At 37.3% G+C, this 20,119-nt stretch overlaps 1 protein-coding gene across 1 annotated transcript in view; it reads right to left on the bottom strand.

Moving 5' to 3' along the window:
* The window catches only part of LOC126175837 (uncharacterized), a 54,939-nt gene that overhangs the window by 12,508 nt on the left and 22,312 nt on the right, over positions 1–20,119 (bottom strand). Inside the window, exons 7-11 of the mRNA XM_049922838.1 lie at positions 17,620–17,799; positions 17,253–17,425; positions 17,060–17,170; positions 13,689–13,750; positions 12,876–12,935 (exon numbers count right to left, since the gene is read on the bottom strand). Coding sequence (XP_049778795.1) covers positions 12,876–12,935; positions 13,689–13,750; positions 17,060–17,170; positions 17,253–17,425; positions 17,620–17,799 — 586 coding nt within the window. The remainder of the gene's footprint in view (positions 1–12,875; positions 12,936–13,688; positions 13,751–17,059; positions 17,171–17,252; positions 17,426–17,619; positions 17,800–20,119) is intronic.

Genomic DNA, 20,119 nt, shown 5'->3' with positions numbered 1-20,119 from the left:
CTGAGCAATTTTAGTGCTAAAACGAGGTTCTCAGAAATCATAGCAAAGAATCATCCACAACTTCCTTATAGAGACACTACTTCATATTTATAAATGGAATTTGTTGTTGCTAAACTCTATGAATAAACTGAAGGGTACATAAATTATTGTGCTTAACTAATAACACAAGCTTGATTAACAATAATATATACCATTAATTCAGTGGAGCATCACAAACGAACTGGTAAATGTAGAATAAAATTTACACTGGTCACCTCCAACTGCAATCTACCTTATATTATCTTAAACAAAAGAAAGGGAAACAGGCAAAGATCACACATTTCCTGAAAATGTGGCCAAAAAAGTCAAATGAGTACTGGTGACAGAACTAGGTATATTATAAATGTTTCTCAAAAATCATTAAAATGAGGTAAAATTTAGGAAACCGAAAAATATAAACAGTGTAATGAGTGCAGAAATGTTTACTTTCTTTTTCTCCTTTTCTTTCTTACAAATATGTTACAGTTCTGGACTTTGTGTATTTTTGAGGAACCTAATGACTTTTCTAACAATATATGAAATGATCTAGTTTATTACAAATACTGTATCAGCAGAGGCCATCTAAATTCACATTACATATACAGTTATTTTTTTACTATTCACAAAAATGTAGAGGGGGAAAGAATACTGAATTACAATAGAGGTCAGCTTAGAAAATAATTCAACTGTGACTTCCTTTACAAACATGTAAATATTGTGGCATTTTAGTAATAGACATTCAACTAATTGCTAGCAAGTGTGTGTGTTTTCATGGGAGGGGGGCGAGGGGATTCGAGGTAGCAGGAAGGGAGAGGGGGAGAGGGAGAGAGAGAGAGAGAGAGAGAGAGAGAGAGAGAGAGAGAGAGAGAGAGAGAGAGAACAAATTTTTATAGCCTTTGTAAACGGAAAAATTGCAGCCTGAACAGAGGAAAAAAAAATCATTAGATTGAGTAAACATGCATATTTTAAGCACTGTTTTTAAGTTATGCTTAGTAGTTCAAAAGGTACCAAATGAAGGGACTCAAGTTGAACCTCAACATGGGTTTAGTAGAAGTATCCATTTCTGCACACAGACGTATTTCAGGGGTAATGCTAGATGTAAATGTAATTTTGACAGTGTACACATTGCCATTTATGCGTATACACACTGTGTGCCACTTCACTGAGGAAAAATAGTACATGTTAAATGCTGGAGCAGTTTGATATTCCACAGCAAATCCCAACAGTGTGACTGACTATTATTTGTAGATCGTGTTTTGTCACGTTTCAGTCAGTCTGCATTCATAAATGATCACTGGGCAAGAGACATTCCATGACAACAACTGTTTTACTTACAGTTAATTTAAATACAACAGCTGTACTATTTCTGAAGCATGTTGACAAAATTGAAATCAGTGTTTCTAAATTAACAAAACTGACAGGTATACTTCACTAAAAAATTATGAATAATAGAATGGAAGGTGGAGTTAATAGAGAGGGAGTATGAACATTATATTGACTTCTTATGCTGAAATGAACCACTACTCTTTCATATCTGGGAATACAGTAAAACCCCACGTAACATTTCAAGTATTAATGTTTTCCAACCTTTTAAACCTTCTTATTGGCCCCTTCAAGCTCCCTATACTCACAATGATTTGCACCTATTTGTGCGTAGTTATCTATGTCACACCACACAACTCGTGAAAAAAAAAGTGGCTGACATTATATTGAACTTCTGGTAATGCTGACATTATATTGAACTTCTAGTAATGTTTACAAGTATCAAATATTAAGCAGAAAACGCTCTTGGGCCCTGGACTTACTTGTTATGTATCGACAGACGTCTATCAAGCCTGAACAATCTGTGCCACCAGTGCTGCGTCCCCTACCAAAGTCAACTTAACAATAAATATACATGTAGTTATTACAAGTGTTCCCACACTTAGTAGCTGTGTTAAGGTAGACTTCAGTTTAGTCTTAGTAGAGGAAAAGTTGGCAATGATGAACAAGAGCTATGGTAGTGCGTCTTTCGAATAATATACAAACTAGTTTTGAACATTTGCATATATGACATCTGTTAGGAAAATATATGAACTACATGAAACCTGTTGGGCTATTTTTTGTCAAATGAGCAATAGTTTTCATTTCAAGGAAGATATTATCAAGTGGTAAACTGTATGCCCCCATACAGAATATGAAGTAATTTCCAAGGTGTTGGTTAGGTTGGGAGCTAATAGCACAGCTTAAATTGTTGTGAGTGAAATTATCAGCAATGATATTTATAATAATGACTGCCAAACAACGATTTTCAAGGTGTTAGTTTCTCACTCTTAAGTGCTACAGAATAATATTTCACTATCCTGCAGAGTATCTTCCTGCAGGTTACATCATGACAACATTTACCAAACATTCTATCACTCCTGTTTTCTTATATAATCATTTAACTTTGTGCTTTGTCAACTACTATTCCATTTTTCTTAAAAATTTTCTGCTGTATGTGCAAGCATCTTTCTTTTGAATATGTCTGTGAACTACAATAATATCTACAATTACAGATTTATTGGTAAAAATGCAAGAATTACCAATGTGTTCATGAAGTGTGAAATGTATACAAGACCAAGCATTTCAATTTACATGTGAGTACAATGAATTAAATTGCTTACTGATGATTTCTGAAGTATGCACTTAAATTGTAATTTCCCATATTTGTATTTTCCGACAACTCTTTATATAAGACCCTTGGCCAACTACGAAAGACGGGTTTTACTGTATTTTCATTCTATAAAGATATCAGTTAATTACCTGTCTAAAATTTCAGTACAGCTTAAGCTTGCTGGAAACTGTAACAGGGGCTACCCTAACAATCTTACTTAATCACTCTCAAGGCCGGTATTTGTCTGTGTTTAACAACTGTTAGTATACACAATAAAAAATGATATGACAAATGAGTTAATTTATACTCCTTATTTACTTGAAACCAATATTTAAACTTTTTTCACGAATGGAGCTTTAACAAATGACTAAACCTGTTCCATATTGTGCAATTTGGAACACGTTTTCTAAAACCAAGTATTTGATAATATTAATTTTTGTTAGGCTCAATAATTTAAATACACAAAATCCAACAATGCCCCTATGAGTATGTTGATACATATTCATTATTGGAGAATAGTAACTTCTTTACATTCATGTGCAATATATCTCCTATATCCATTTATTTTCCCCATCATATCAAAATAATTGAAAGGCTTAACATACCACCTCCACTTCTGTGTGAGAAGAAACAATCTATCAATGAAAACAATTTCTGAAATTGTAAGTGATTGGAGACACACAAAAAGGCATTACAGTTTGCAAGCTTTTGGAGCCAGTGGTTCCTTGTTCTGGCAGAAGGGCTGCTGGAGACAGAAGAGGGGGTGAAGGGGGTGGGGGGAGAGGAGGACTGGTGAAGTTTAGGAAAAGGGGAAGAGTTCAGAAAAGTCGCCCAGAACCCCAGGCCAGGGGAGACTTACTGAACAGGTTGAGAAGGAAAGACAGACTGCAGGCAGTCCACCATGATGATCCTTTCCTTCTCACCCTGTCCGGTAAGTCTCCCTTAATCTGGTATTTTGAGTAACTCTTTTGAACTCTGCCATTTTCCCTAAACCTCACCATTACTTTTCCTTCCCTATTTTCCTTTCTCATCAACCCTTCTGCCAGGAGCCACTGGCTCTAAGACCTTGAAAACTGGAGTACATTTTTAAATGTACGTTGTCCTGCTAAGTTGATGTTTTTATCTATGCATTTACTTATTTTTAAAAGGAATAACCTGCCAGACAAATAGTGTTTTAAAACTAAGGGTGGCGTCACACAAAAACAAAAAGTGAACACTATTTACAAAAATAAGACTAAGCCCCAAGACCAAAAGAGTCTTGTGTACAACAAGAAAGTCAGAAATTCAACTTGCTACTGCCCCTAAGGCTCTTCTTAACCCTGAAGTGGTAGTGTCAAAAGGAGAGGACATACCAAAGAGACTAGCTGAGTCATTACCTCATAGGAAAGCTATCTTTATTTCCATTGATTGTAACACCACAGTGCTTTATAACACAACCTACTGGTCGAGATAGAATGTCCTTGGCTACCAACCCCAGATTAACGTCGAGTGCTGGGGAGCCGGCCAGCCTGCGTGTGGTTTCCAGCCTGTTACCCACACTCAATGAGGTATATGTTGGGCTGGTACCCACTTTCTGCCTCAGATACACTTTAGGCAAACACTTGGGAAATATTACCACATCTGAACATGAGATCTGAAATCTACATCACACATGTAGATGGGGTAGGGGACGGTATGACAGCATCAAAGGCCATCTAGGCACCTAATGTCACCAACACAACCAAAATCAATATAGAACAATGCTGACTGGGTAGAGAAATGGGAAATGAAAAATTTTGTAGTCACATGCTATGATCGAACACCATGTATTCAAAACTGCACGTGACCAACTAATTTGAATACACTAAAACTTAAGCTTTTCAGTAACTTCATTCCAGTGATAATTATATCAAATTTTTGTACACAGGGTGTATATAGGTACAAGAAAAAAATTCCTGGTTTTCCCCTGGATTAAAAATACACTTTTTCTGTGTTAAGTGACAGTATTCTTTCCCTTTCAACTACAAAACCTATCAATCATTTTGAATTGTTAAGCTTTTATACTTCTTGGAATTTTAGGAAACGAAAAAGGATTTTGGAAAGGCCTTAATGGTGCATCTGTACACTGCATATTTTTGTATTACGAAAGCATGTACTCAAATTTCACAGAGCACATTAGTTTTCAAAGCATTGTAGTTGAGTGAGATTGCAAAGAGCTCATTGGCTCATGTCACGTGATCTCGTCAGCTGATGACAGGAGATTTTCACAGCACAGGACACGTGATGTAGTCCAGCCAATAGCAACACCATTTATGAAGTGCGAACACAACAGTAGGAAAAGTTAGTGGTTTAAATTAACATACATAGTTTAACTAATAGAAAAGCTAAGCTTTCACATATAATATACGCGTTTTTCGTGTGCCAGTAAAATTTTAAATGATGACAATGTCTAGTTTTCTGGGCTCGAAATTCTTGTTAAGTGACTGGCACTCAAAGGGTTAAGTTAGAAATGAGAGTCAAACGCACTGTGATTTAAGAAATTCAAAGCACATTCTTGAATGTAACATAATTCATCTTGTGTAAAATCAAAATTCCTTTAAAAGTAACTCTCATCAAATCGACATTCACAATATTTTCTGCAACCTGTTTTAAGTCATGCAGTTGTCAGTGAGCACCAGGAAACGAAACGTCACTGCATGTGCCCAGCTACAATGACATAGGAAGCCTGTATGTTCGTACATAATAGCATTGAGAGATCTTATATTGTGCTACAAAATAAACAGGACATCAGATATTTCAATAACATTGGAATGCATAATTTGGCTTACAAGTACACGTTCTTATGTCCAGCTTCACAAAGAAGTAGATCCCAACCTGATATTAAGCTTTTCAATGTGGTTTTCAGGACTCAAATTGTCTTGGGAGTATCAGTACTGTATTATTTCATGTTTGGTTCTTTATTATGATGTAATCCCATACGTGTCAGAAGATTAAAACGTGCATTTGAAATTTAGCAAACAGTTGAAACTAGCCAACAGTGTGAAATGAAACACTTTGTTTCAAGTAAACTGACTGCCTGTGTGGAAAAGATCAATAAAAGCCAAATTTCTTTAGCAAATCAACAAAAATAACTTCATTTTTCCACAAGGCGATTAACGAGTCGCTGCCAAAAATGTAGAAATAAACTAATAACATATTTCAACCTTCCTTAATCATGTGAATGCATTCTAACCTCTCTCCCACTGCAACTCTCATTGCTCTGTGCATCCATGAATTGGGCAGCTTGGGTGCACCAGAAAAATTTTCCGTGTACCTTCTGGCTGCTTGTTCCTACTGCTGATTCAGCTAACTGCCACACATCAAGTAGCTAGATGTGAGAGAATGTGCTGCTCATATGAGACTCAAGTGCGCATGCACACAAGCTCCACTGGCAATTGCTCAAACGAGCCTTATGTAAACATTATAATGTCATGCTCATTAGAAGCAGTTTGTTATGAAGTATTGCATTGTCTTCGTCCTAAATGTTGCTGTTGACGGACGTTTTGTGCACTGTGTTTTGCTGTCGTAAATGGTGCATTTCCTTTGCAACTTACACTTTTCCCTCTATCTTGCGTGTTTTATTGCTGTAGTATTATTCTGCAGTAGTGGGATACAGTAAAATTCTTTGTTGGAATATCAGTTCTTACCAGTCAAAATTATGAAAGTTTAACTGAAAACTAAAACGATGAAACATTGCTGGAATTATAAAAAATTCCCAGGTTTTCCCAGATTGTCCTGGGGCGTATACAACCTGGTACAGTCGAGATGGCATAGAAAGATCCCCCGAGAGCTTGCAGCACTGTTGCCAGCTTTCAACTCTGAAGCACAAATGGCTGCAGGTGAAAACAATTTATCTATACAGCTGTGACAATACTGAAGTGTTGTCACAGAGATGTTTACAAAATTGCATTACGCTATTGATTGTTGTAGACACGTGAAGTTGCCACATCCAGCCCACTGCAACTAACAGTAATCAACTTACACTGATTCCACTATAGGTTTGCTCATTCCAATTCATATAGTACTTGTTCCTTTTGACTGTATATGCACTTTTGATACCTGCAGTGACCTCCAAATTTGGAGTTTCGAATACATCACATGGCCAGAAGTCTCCAGGCAATTTCTGTCATTTTTTTTAGAGACATCAACTGTCTAATTAACAGTCTGAATGCTTCCCTTTTGCTACAGTTACATCACCATGTCTCTAAAATGGCATTCCACTAAGTTCTTACTGAATGGCAAACTCTTTTTTCCCATTCCTACCAAAGACTGGTGAACAGCATTTATCAGAACCTTCATCAGACTGGTTTGTGATGTAACTGACACTATTTCTACGATAATGACTGAATAAGAAGAAATGAATTAAAGTTTGTGCTGTGGCCAGGACTCGAGCCCAGGTTGTCATGCTAACCATTACACCACCACAGCTCTATGGTTAACATTCCTGCACGAACTACCCAAGTTGAGTGCCCTCTCCAACACAAACTTCAATCCGTATCTTCAGCTTATTTTCCCTTACATTGTCACTACTGCCAGATCTCTCCAGCACTGGAATAGCACCCCAGTGCTGGACGTAATGGGAAAGTCCTGTACCATAGATGACCATATAGATATTATTATATTTTTCCCCGAGACATTTAAAGTCTTTTCTTTATGTACAATAATGACTGAAGCAGAAAAAAGAATTGAAATTTGGTATTCTCTAATATTTCCACTTCATTGTAACATTGCTATGGTTAAGTATTTGGTATTCTCCGACATTTCCACTTCACTATACCATTGCTTGGTGATGTAATGGTTAGCATTTTTGCCTAGCAAGCAAGAAGACCGGGGTTCAAGTCCCGGCCACAATACAAATTTTAATTAAATTCTTCTGCTTCAGCCATTAATTGCACATAAAGAAGAGACTTAAATGTCTCAGGGAAAAATATAATTATAACATCTATATGACACTATTTCATGATCATCATATCAGGCTTTAATCATTTGATCCTGAATCAGAGGTGTAGCTAAAAGAGCATCACAGCACCTCAATTCCATTTCAGTGCCCCACTACAATGCACTCAATAATATTCCCTACGCATCCACTAGATACCCACCGACCCAAACAGCAACTTCATATACTGTGAACTGACCCTCCATAAAACCAATTCCACAGACCAATCACAGCATTACTTGCCCCACTAAATGGTGCAGTGAATTTATATTTGTGATCAGAGGCTACTCAACAACTGCATGTCCATGAACACAAACCGATTGTTCTGTCTATTACTTCCATGCCAGGGCTGCTTTACAAGTGCTATGCACTATATTCTTATGCTGTCTTCCGATTGGTTCACTCAGTAACATGCGAGTTTGACAGAACTTCTCAGTACATTTCTCACCCTTACCAGACTGTATTTTGGTATTCTCCAACATTTACACTTCACCATAACATTGCTAACAGCAAATCTGAAGACACAAATCTAAAAAGTAATATCCCTAATGGAATGTATTAACTTACGCTGCTCCTACAGGCATGCTTGATTCAGTTTCACTGATTCTCTCACTACCTTATTCTGAGAGAAGACCTTTATGATGCTCATGGAACATGAATGCTCTTAGATGCACAGCCTGAGGATATAGTGTGTTGACAGTAAGGTGCATAGAGATTTGTTGTCATTAGTACACAAAGTATGATAAGATAGTTACTCAATATTCAATACTGATACTGAACCGAGTAACCAGTAAACACACTGCCAGACAAAAAAATTTGTACACTTGAAGATGACAATTTTGATCCAATGAGAGCATATGGCACCTGGTGATAGTAGATGTACTGGCATTGGTATCAACACTGTCCACCAACAGATAGCATAGTGGCATAGCTACCAGAGCTCCATTTATGTCTACCTTTTAATAGGGACTTCTCACAGCCAGAAGGATCAGTGAGATGCAAATGGGTGAAGCAAACAGGCAACAGTGCCACAGGCACACACACGTGCTTTCTACAGCCAACTGAGCAAGTTTAAAAGGGGTCAAATTGTTGCAGTTTGAATGGCAGGATGGCCCTTTCAGAAAATTATCAATCAAGTTGGGTGTGCTGCATCAATTGTGCACCAATGGTGTTAGTAGTGGCCACATGAATATTCTCATGCCTGTAGACAAGGTTCTGGACATACACACGGCACAGACACCCACGAGGATTGTCGTATTGTAAGGGCATCCGTGGCAGATAATATAGCTACGAACAGCACAGATAAGAGGGCTTGTCAAACCAGATGCTGTGAACTGGTTACTAGCCCGTCTTCCACACATGCCACAGCATCAACATGCTTGGCTCAGCTGGAAGATGGAACATCACGTCCTGGTCTTCAATGATGAAATCAGATTTGCCTGCGTGCATGTGGCGGTCATTTGTGTATACAGTGTAGATCTGGTGAATGCTGTTACGTAGAATGCATTCATCCATGCACAATGGTGCTGTCCCAGCTCTTATGGTCTGGGTTGCGATACGCTGAAACTCTCGTTCATCTTTGGTGTTTCTGGAGGGGATCGTAACCAAAGCTCGGTAGGTGCAGAATGTTGTTAGACGCGTTCTTGCAACAGGAAGGTGATGTATTGTTTCAACAGGTAATGCTCCCCTGCCAAACATGCAGCAACTTCCCCAGCCAGCACTATCTCCAGATATGTCCCTCCATTGAGCATAAGTGGTATATGATGGGACGGGAAGTGTCTTGAGCAACTTGTCAGTCAACAATCTCTTATTGAATGACATGATCCGGCTGAGTGGGAATAGCATAAAATATCTGAGGATTGTATTCCCCAACTGTACAACTGACTGGATGCAAGTGTCAGTGACCACACTGCCACCCATGGAGCCTACACCATGTACTAATGTGTTTCAGCACAGGTTGATACCTGGAACCTCAGAACTGTGTGTGCTATTGATCTGTAAGTGTGATCATTTCTATGTACTTCATATGCACTGTTGCAACAATAAATCTTTAGTAAAATTTAAACTTCTAAAAGTGTATACTCATTTTTTCTGGCATTATATAATGCATCTATTCAAAAATTCTTTTCGTTCATAAGAAGTTTTATGAAATATGCTGCTTGAAGGTGATAGCTGTTGGCGTTTAAGGTCAATGAATGGCATGCACTTTCAACTGCAAACACACAATTTTATAAGGTTAATAAGACTTCGATGTTGCAATAACTCACTTGATAAATAAGTATTATTACTAGTAAACAGCACGCTGCTAACAGGAATTCTCTCACTTGCCAACACAATGACTTCTAAATACGCAGTGATCATAGCTGGGGAATTTACTTTACACTTGAGAAAATCTTTAGTACCCTAGCAAAGCACCAGAGAAGAGGGCACATAAGAGCTGACAGACATTAACAGCATTGAGTAACTGACATGTTCTAAATTTAAAAGACAGATTACGGAATTGAAGATACTCTCACATATTTGAGTATGGCAGGTGAGCACGCGCGCCCGCACACCCACCCACACCCCCACCCACCCACACAGTGAGAGACTAAATGCACAGTGAGAGACTAAATGGCTGAAAAACTTTGGCAAATATATAGAGGAGAAAGAGGGTAGCAAATTTCACAACACTGCTGATTTTACAGCGACATAGGTTTATAAAATCTGATATAAAGCTTCAAAAATCTGATTGGGTAAGTGATGCAATTTGTTCAAAACTGGAAAAGAAACATGCTGCACTATGATAAATCAGTGGGAAGTTGTTGACAAAGTTTAAGTAACTGTGGTGTTATTCAAATAAACTGTAAAACAGTTAATAAATCCTATAATGTTGAAACACTAACTTAAATGAGTGCACTCTGACCTCTTCATCTTTAGTGATTATTTCTTGTTATATGACAACTTAACTTATTCAGCAGCAATAAATCACCAGTGCATTGCTGAAAAGGATGTCTTGACATTGCGCTATCCACTTTTTTGGCCACCTGATTTGTTTCCACCTTTGCATAATTTTGTGTTCCCAATACTGTGAACTTCACCTTCACCCAAATCCACTTGCATTTCTGCAATTACCATTTTACATTTAAAAGCTTTGTTGTATGTACATTCTACTTGTAAACCATGGCGATTTCCATTCACCTGATCTAAATGTTTCCACAGCTTTACTGTAACTGTACTATACAAAACAACTGTTCTCTCTCAAGCATCTTACTTGTATCGAGATTGTGCTGCTCCAGAAGATTATGAAGGCATGCCCTGAGAAGCCCAATTCCTATATGATATAAATTTAGAGAGTAATATTCTATAAGTGAGGCAGTGTGTAAAGCAAAGGAAATGTGTAATCTTTAGCATCTGATAAACCTAATTACGGAGATGGACTTTATCACAACACATTGTCATTTTCCAACCATCACAGTAGGCATAAATTAAAGTAAACACCCACCAGTATATTTTTTCTTGGCATTAAAAATGCTTACAAGATGACAGCTGGACTACAAAAAGTTGAATGAATGTTATTATCACGACTGCAACTAAGTTATGAAACACACTTGGTGGAGGACTTTTCACTACTCAGCTTAAAAACTATGAAGTTAATGAGGATTACTCCACACAAATTCACTGAACATCTAATTACTCCATTTGAATCTTTAGTGAGCAATGGTTTCCTTCCACCAAATGTTACGGGGGAAAAAAAGATATAGATTTACCTAATAGCTCCACTGGAATTTCACACTCTTGTGGGATTCTTAGATATAAAATTTGGGAGACCCTCTTAAGGATAAAGTAACAGCTAGCTGAACAGTGAAACCACCATTTAGTGTGACCTGAGTGATCCATTAATGCTGTTTAAGTAGTTTCCAGCACACCTCCATACACTGTATTTCATCCAGTCAAATCAACAATAAATAGGGGTTTCGCTGTAACACTGTCAGATGTTTCATGTACAATGTTGATGCATGAAAACAACCATGAATAATCCTAAGAAATAATGTTTACAGGGCATCAGCTTTTCCTATTTTGTCAACCAGTCTGGTGACCACTGCCACAATTTGTCTTTTCACCTCCAACAGAACACCTGGTATAAATTTTGGACATTTATTTTTAAAAAAGACCACGGGCAATATATAAGCTATAACTGGTAGTGCATGTATTTTAAAATTTATCACGTTCACTGCAGGCTTAAAGGAATAACAGGTCAGCTTTATCTAATAATTTGACACCTTGAACTTGGCTGCAGTATGTAATCTATAACATATTTCAGAACTATATGTTATGGGTGCTAACTGTAATATTTCCAATAACCTCTATAGATATGGGTTTTAAATGACTTATGTAACTACAAATAGCATGATCAATTTTAAAGAATATTACATATAACATAACTTATTACCACTCCAATGCAGCATTGTCTGCCAATGTCATCATGAGGTGATTGGCTGTTACCTGAATTTAACTTCCCCTTTTATACATCAACCTCTCAGCTGTAAACTCTGATGAAGAAATACTAACATACTGAAAACTGTCAAAATGTACTGTTACGTGAATGATAGTGCAACAAAGAAATCACAGACGAAAAAGAAACACAGATTTGTAATAATACACTTTACTCCATGTTGGAAAATAACAGAATGTTTTCACTCACATGAACACAGTGCATTAATCTCATGGCGTTCAGAACTATCTGTAATTAGATACACTAATGCAATATAAATGACAGTGAAAGTTCCTTGATGGAATGTTATGTAAGGAGCAGAAGAAACAACTCACACAACAGTTTATGTGCTAAGTCACTGACAGGCAAATAAATAAGATAAGAGTATGTTACTAGCTTTTTTACATATCTGTCAACTACTTAGTGTCTCAACTATTCAATGGGTTTTATCTGTACTCCTTAAATTACTAATGCAATTTATGAGCATAGTGTTTTATCCCTGGATGAAACAAATGATTCTGTTATGTACTTAACACTGAAAAATTTTAACTAGAAATTTTCACAGTCATATGTGTATAAAAATAACTGCTTCAATTTTAGTATTGTATTAAGCGTGATTTGCCTGAGCTAACAGTGTTGTCTTTCTTATCAGTGAACAGAAATAAAAGTTACGAACACTGTTGAATATGTAGATTTTGTACTCCAAATCCATTACGTCCAAAATTTCAATGGCAAAATTACCTTTGAAAAATGGAAAAATGAATAATGTTTTGGAGTAATCTATCTGTACTTACCCAAACCACGCGCAGCAACATCTGTGGCAACCAAAATTGCTGCCTTCCCATTTCGAAATTCTGGAAAAACACAATTCCATTGAAATTTTATGTAGAATAAAAATTCTTAATAATTGCAATAAAAATGATTTCTGGGTGGTTGCAAAATATGAGATCTTCCTTCTAAAATATTATTGGTTTCCACTGTTCTAAATTTAACAGCAAAGTAAGAAAGGTTTGGCTAATAGTCAATGTTAGTAATTTGTCTGTATGAGCTAATTACCTTAATTATCAAACATTCAATTATGCTTCTCATATAACAGAAATGGACAATACTGACAAACCCTGGGTGGGGCTCATAGAGAATGCAGATAGCTACTCACCAAATAGTGAAGACATGTCATTCACAGGCACCTTAATAAGTAGAACATGGCAATATAACTTAGAAAATTACATTCAGATTTATTCCAAATTACAGATCTTGTTTATTTGTATGTATACTACTCAACACATACACAATGCAGCAAATAGTGAGCACTAGCAAAAGCAACAAACCCTGAAGATTAAGACTTGCCAACTTTTGAGACAGTCTGCTAACTTCATACACATCCAGTCCCTAAACTGGTGTATTTAGAGAGTGGATTTTTACTCCAAGCTACACTTCAAAGAATAAAATTTTAGTTCAGCAAAATCAGAGGATCCAGGATTTCAAAATGATGACAGGCATACTGCACAAATGTGACTACTTTACAAATTACAATGTATCACACAACACAAAACTGCAAACTGGGTTCAATTTCCAATTATTCTTCAATAAAATGTTGTTGACCTTACCTGCTAATACATAATCTCTCTCCTGCTGTGATTTATCTCCATGAATACTTTTAGCTGGCCATCTAAATAAAGAAAAACAACAGTTGGCAAATGGTCTGTACAAAAATATGGATAATAAGTAGATATTTTGAAATAATGAAGTTGTCATCGAAACTAAATGACGGCATGATTATCAGTTAAACTGCCATTCTGAACCTGGCAACAGCCAATGGTAATAGTGGTCCTCAATATATCTTGTCCTACATGTTTTAGCAAAATTTCAGCACCTCGCCAATATCACTTGGAATATAACATTCTACACGCTAAAGGTGTGCATTCCATTTCATCTTACAATGATCCAAAGTTTATTACACATTTCAGAAGGTTTAATTCTAATGCTTACACAGGAGGCAAGGATCAAAGAACTTTTTGGAGTGAATGTCCTTTGTACATGATCATAACTAAAGGTGATGGTTACAATATAGCTACAACAATGTCAGTCTATTATCAAAACTGAAGACTGGAAATGCTCAAAGTACCAAAATTGTGCAATGTCAAATTTTTCACGGAAACTGTTGTAAGAGCCAAGGTCAGTATATGGAAAAGGTTGGAAGTACCACAAAGATTTCCTTTTAGTTAGTACACAAAACATCTGATGGGCGTAAGAGGAATGGCAGTGGCACGGTGAAACTTCAACTCGAGCTCATAAAAGAAGTTCAACAACGAAAATTTGAACCAAATCACAGAATGTGTCAATAGGTTCCTCAGAAACAGCAAAAGGAAGTCAAGTAAAGAATATTTCAGTCCTACAGCAATGTTTCTTTCAGCAATCCAGGAAACGATGGGTGAACTATGTGGTAAAGTGAGTATGCAGACAAAAATAACATCTAATGAATTGGCAAGTCTACACCACAAACTTGTCACAAACACACCAAGACACCTCAGGACTTGATGAAAATCTACTTTACATATTCACAGATGCCCTTAAGTGAGGCATGCACTGTGTCCATAGATTTGCAACAATTTATGTTTACACCTACGCTGACACACATCAGCAAGTTTTACTCATGACAGCTCTCAAATCATAACTTGGGAATACATACCGATGTAGGAACATCATTGAAGTGCATGTGGCACGAAGGCCTAACTGGTCAAGGAGGTAATGAAGTGATATCCTGTGTATTAAAGCTCATGGCTTTAGGATTAACTCACAAGAAGGAACTCATTTTGTGGTGTGATAACTAGAACAAAAATTGTATGATGTTGATGGTTTTAATGTTGCTTGTTTCAGAAAGATATAATGAGTGTTGAAATCAAGTTTTTAGTGACTGGTCATAGCTACATGCCTTCTGATCGAGACTTTGGTACTACACGGAAAAGACAAAGAATGTTAAATGCATGGTGGAAATGGGAATTTTAATAAAAAGAATGATGGTTTAGCTATGGGTTCCCCTGTCTTGCCTAATGCAGCAGACATCTTCATGGAGGCATTTGAAGAAACAGTGCACCATTACACCAATTGCGGGCTATGTTATGTTGATGATGCGTTTTCATCTGGCCACAAGAACTACTGAAGTTCTACAAATATCTAAATCAACAGCATAGTAAAATATAGTTTACAATTGAGATTGAACAGAATGGGGTGCTGCCTTTCCTCAACATATAAGTTTACTTAAAGCCTGATGGTATACTTGGCTGCAGAGTATACAGAAAAACCACCAGCATGACCATGCCTCCTACCACCATCATACTACATACAAGTCTGCCCTTCACACTTTAATCAGGTGGGCCCACAGGATCAGTGATGACATACACCTGAAGGCAAAACTGTGAAAGCTCAGATCCATTTTTGGAGCCAATGGTTATGGCAAGAATATGATAGATAAAACTATGACAACAGTGAAGGTAACAGGGAACAGCAGAAGGAAGCACAGAACATATCCCTATTACCCCACTGAACGTGTGGGCAAAATTCTCCATGGCGCCGACATCAAGCCAATCTTCTGAAGCAATAACAAAATAAAAGATGTTTTAGGCTCAAGGAAAGAGGGAATTGACAAGCTAACCTCCACAGGAGTCTATGAAATTTATGTGCAATGTTGACTGGTCTATGTAGGCGAGACCAATCAGCACACAAATTGCAGAGCACGAAACGTTATGTCGATCTGGGACAACACACCAGGTCAGCAGTGGCAGAACACCAGGACAAGTGTGATAAGAGTCACCAGCATTGTGTATAACTCATTGCCAGTGACATGGCAGTCTTATGATACTCTTAGCAGTGCCAGTTGTGTTGGTGGTTACGGTGTAGCAGTCTACCATCTGAAGAATCTCTGTGCCAGTTCTTAAGCAAATGCCATGAAATGCTTCCTTCAATTTAGGAATCAAGTTGAAGTCATAGGGGCTAAGTACAGAGATTGTGGTGGCTGGCACAGCATTTCCCAATGCCATCGGTTGAACGAATCAATCACTGTTTTCACCATATGCACTGTAGCATTGTCATGCAAAATGGCAGGTAGGTCCTGCAGTGTCCCTACTTCTTTCACAAAGCTGTTCATTTGTGGAACATAACCTGTGACCAGCTTATTGAAACAAGAGGTAACACAATGTGCAGGACCAGCCTATGATTTTGCAGGATGATAATCGGGTGCAGGTTGATTGATTTGTTGGGTAATCATCCACCACACACCCCAGATGTTAATACCATGTCACTTCAACTTAATTCCTAAATTGAAGGAAGCACGTCATGGCAATTGCTCCACAACTGTTACAGAGATTTTCCAGGCAATAGGCTGCTACACTTAACTATCAACAAAACTGACACTGCTGAGGATATCCTTTAGACTTACACATTGCTGGCAATCGCTTATATACAATGCTGGTGACTACTTTGATAGACATTAAAACTTTGAAACATGTGCCTATTCTTTATAAGATGTACATAAATAGTTGCCACTATGAATGTTTCAACCCTCCTAAAATAGTACCCATAGCATATGAAAATTTTCGATTAGATTGTTTCTCCTAACCTCATTTTATGTCATGAATAAACTTTTGAACAGATGTAAATAGCATTGTAACACATGTACATTGAAATTGGGCAACAATACACAAATTTCATTTGTATTTTCCACATAGCAGCTACTCTGGTGCATCTCCACAATCTGCCTGTGGCATTTTGCAGTCAGTCAAGTCAGTCAGTCAAGCTACAGTGGCCTCCATTAATATCCTCCAATAATATTTTAATTCTGGGGAAATGTAAAGACACTGAAGCCTATAACATATTGAAACCATCATCTGTATGTTGCAGCCATTTGTTTTCTAAAAACAGATGACAATTTGCCATGTGATATTAGATGGTACTAGTTATTTCACCTAAATGAATACATTACCCATAACGAACAATGCTTCTTGTTATATCATCCACCTTCCTTTTAGTCTCTACAAATATTATGGTTTTGCTGTCTGGTTCAGCAGCTATTTCTGACAGCAACTTCATTAACCTGTGAACGAAAACAAAAAACATTGAAACACATAATAAAAATAAAAAAATATTAACAGTACACTTATAACTTCTGTACATACTTTGCTTCTTTCTCATGCTCCTGACATACATCAATAATCTGAAGGATATTGTGATTGGCAGATAATTGCAGAGAGCCAATATTTATCTGGATGTAGTCTGTTAAGAACTCTTCTGCCAGGTTACGAACTTCTTTTGGCCACGTTGCTGACCACATCAGGACTTGTCGGTCAGGCTTTGAACACAGAAAACAACACTTACTGTCATGAGAACATAAAACTAATTGTTTTCCATGATAGATTACACACAACCTACAAATTATGTGGTTAAATCTACTGTAACACTGAAAATAAAAATTACAAAATTCGTTTAAAATTACGTTTAGTTAGATAATGCTTGGAAGCAAGTTTGTGCCATGGACATACTTACCCTAATCTGCTCAATTATCTTCCGTATCTGTGGTTCAAAGCCCATATCAAGCATACGATCAGCTTCGTCCAAAACCAAATATGTGCAACGACGTAAATTCGTTGTCCCTCTCTCCAGAAAGTCTATCAGACGTCCTGGTGTTGCAATCACTATTTCAACACCACGTTCCAAGTCCCTTGCCTAAAAGGTGAATGGGAATTGATTTAGAACTCATAAGACAACTCTAATTTTATCTACCTGACATTGGAAACACACAGTACAGTTGCCACAAACTATAGCTACTTAGTTGTTTCACACTTAGACGAAACATTTGAAACAGATACTCCTAACAAGTGCAGTGAAACACTGAGGAAAGTTAACATATTTACAGCATTTCCAGAATACCTACATGTGCTCTCTCACAGCCATTAAACCTATCATTGTTCTTAGTGAGCGAATCATACACAGACCCTATATAGTTAGATCAATTATGCCAGAAGAGTTTGAAGAAGCGTACTTTAACAAAATACGGTGGTTGGTTGGTTGGTTTGGGGAAGGAGACCAGACAGCGTGGTCATCGGATTAGGGAAGGATGGGGAAGGAAGTCGGCCGTGCCCTTTCAGAGGAACCATCCCGGCATTTGCCTGGAGTGATTTAGGGAAATCACGGAAAACCTAAATCAGGATGGCCGGACGCGGGATTGAACCGTTGTCCTCCCGAATGCGAGTCCAGTGCCTAACCACTGCGCAAAATACAGTGTTTTGACACACTATCTTGCAATACAACCAAATACTACTAAATTATTGCAGTAGTTTATTCAGTATGAGGTACTGTTCCTTGTGTAAAAATGAAATAATAACAACAATAATAATAATACCAATAAGAGATGCATTACTTGAACTGTTTCTGCTATCATACTAAACAACTGAATACTTTCTTAGGACCAATACAGCACAAAGAAATTTTACATCTCAGCAAAACAAACACAGAAGGCATAAACAAAAGCATAATTCCAGGCAAACTTAATGCTGATCCAACCATAAGAAAATTATCAAGCTCAACAATGGTGAGCCTACATATTGCAAATTAAACTTACAAGAAAACCTTATAAGTGACTTACGCTGCAAATAGAAACCTCTAAAAATGGAAGCAAAATGTCTACTGTGAGTGGTTTTCAAAACATTTGTGCTAATATGCAAGAGCGTATGTGGAAAGCTATATTATTGCCCTAAAGGTATGTAGACACAATGCCTGTTTCCTCGTGCACAATTGCATACACACCGAGAAAATGGGGAAGCACAAAAGTTGGTGGAAAGAACCCATGTACTTTTTACGTCCACATGTTGCCACACTGCACACGCAGTCTGCTAAGGATCCCCTTCTTTGCTTGGAAGGGCTTGTGGTGCGTTTATTGAGATGAAAGGCTACAGAAAAATACACAAAAGCGACTGGAGGTAAAGATGTATCTAGATAACAAAGGTAAGACAAATTCGAAGTGACGACGTTTTGTTTGGGAATTTCAGGTCACAGAGATTTCAGATTTGCTGCTTGGGAACTTGCTGGAAATAACATTCCCCTAGCTAGTAGCTAGCAATTTATGAATCAGTTTCAACTATTTATTTTGCATTTCAATACAAAGTATTTCAATGATTTATTTCTGAAAAAGAAATATTTAAGGGAGGTTCTTAGTCATTATATGAAGGTTAATTTTCAATGCATAATTTGTATTTTATTTTATAAAAAAGTTATTTACACAACTTTAACCATGAAAGATTATATGCAGATTAACAACTTCTCAGACTATACAAATATGGGAACTTCATAGGAAAAAAAAGAAAAAACTGGTTGTGTTTTCCAATACATATTTTTGGCATCATCAATATCATTCATTTCTAACTCTAGCAGTTTGTTGAGAAGCTACACACACTTCATCATCACTTCTTTTCTTCAGATGTCAGTTCCACAATTGTTCTAATATGTCCCCAGTATTCATATCTACTTTTCATAAATTTCTGTCTTGTTCTTCTCTGTTTTCTTACTCTGAAGCTTACAGTACCTTATTCTTCACAGCAATAGGATCGGAAACTTGATCTAATACTTGACACACAGGGCATCACATCTCAAATTCTTATTCAAATAATTTGTGGGTGCAGCACTCATCCAGCACTGAACCTCAAAGAGAACCATCTATTGATACATGAAGTATTCAGTGCTGTTGACAGGGGATTTCAAACTGATTACATATTCCTGGATTTCCATAAGACTTTTGATACAGTTCCTCACAAGCATCTTGTAGTGAAATTTTAACAATATTCTGAGAAGGAAAGTTGCTACTCACCATATAGTGGAGATGCTGAGTCACAGATAGGCACAACAAAAAGATTTTCACACTTGCAGCTTACGACAAATGGCCTTAAGATTTTCACACTTGCAGCTTACGACAAATGGCCTTTGCCAACAACACACACACACACACACACACACACACACACACACACACACACACACACACACACACACA

Source organism: Schistocerca cancellata, chromosome 3, assembly GCF_023864275.1.
Source record: "Schistocerca cancellata isolate TAMUIC-IGC-003103 chromosome 3, iqSchCanc2.1, whole genome shotgun sequence".
Lineage (NCBI taxonomy): Eukaryota > Metazoa > Arthropoda > Insecta > Orthoptera > Acrididae > Schistocerca > Schistocerca cancellata.
The sequence above is the reverse complement of the archived record's forward strand: the minus strand, read 5'-3'. Positions and strand labels throughout refer to the sequence as shown.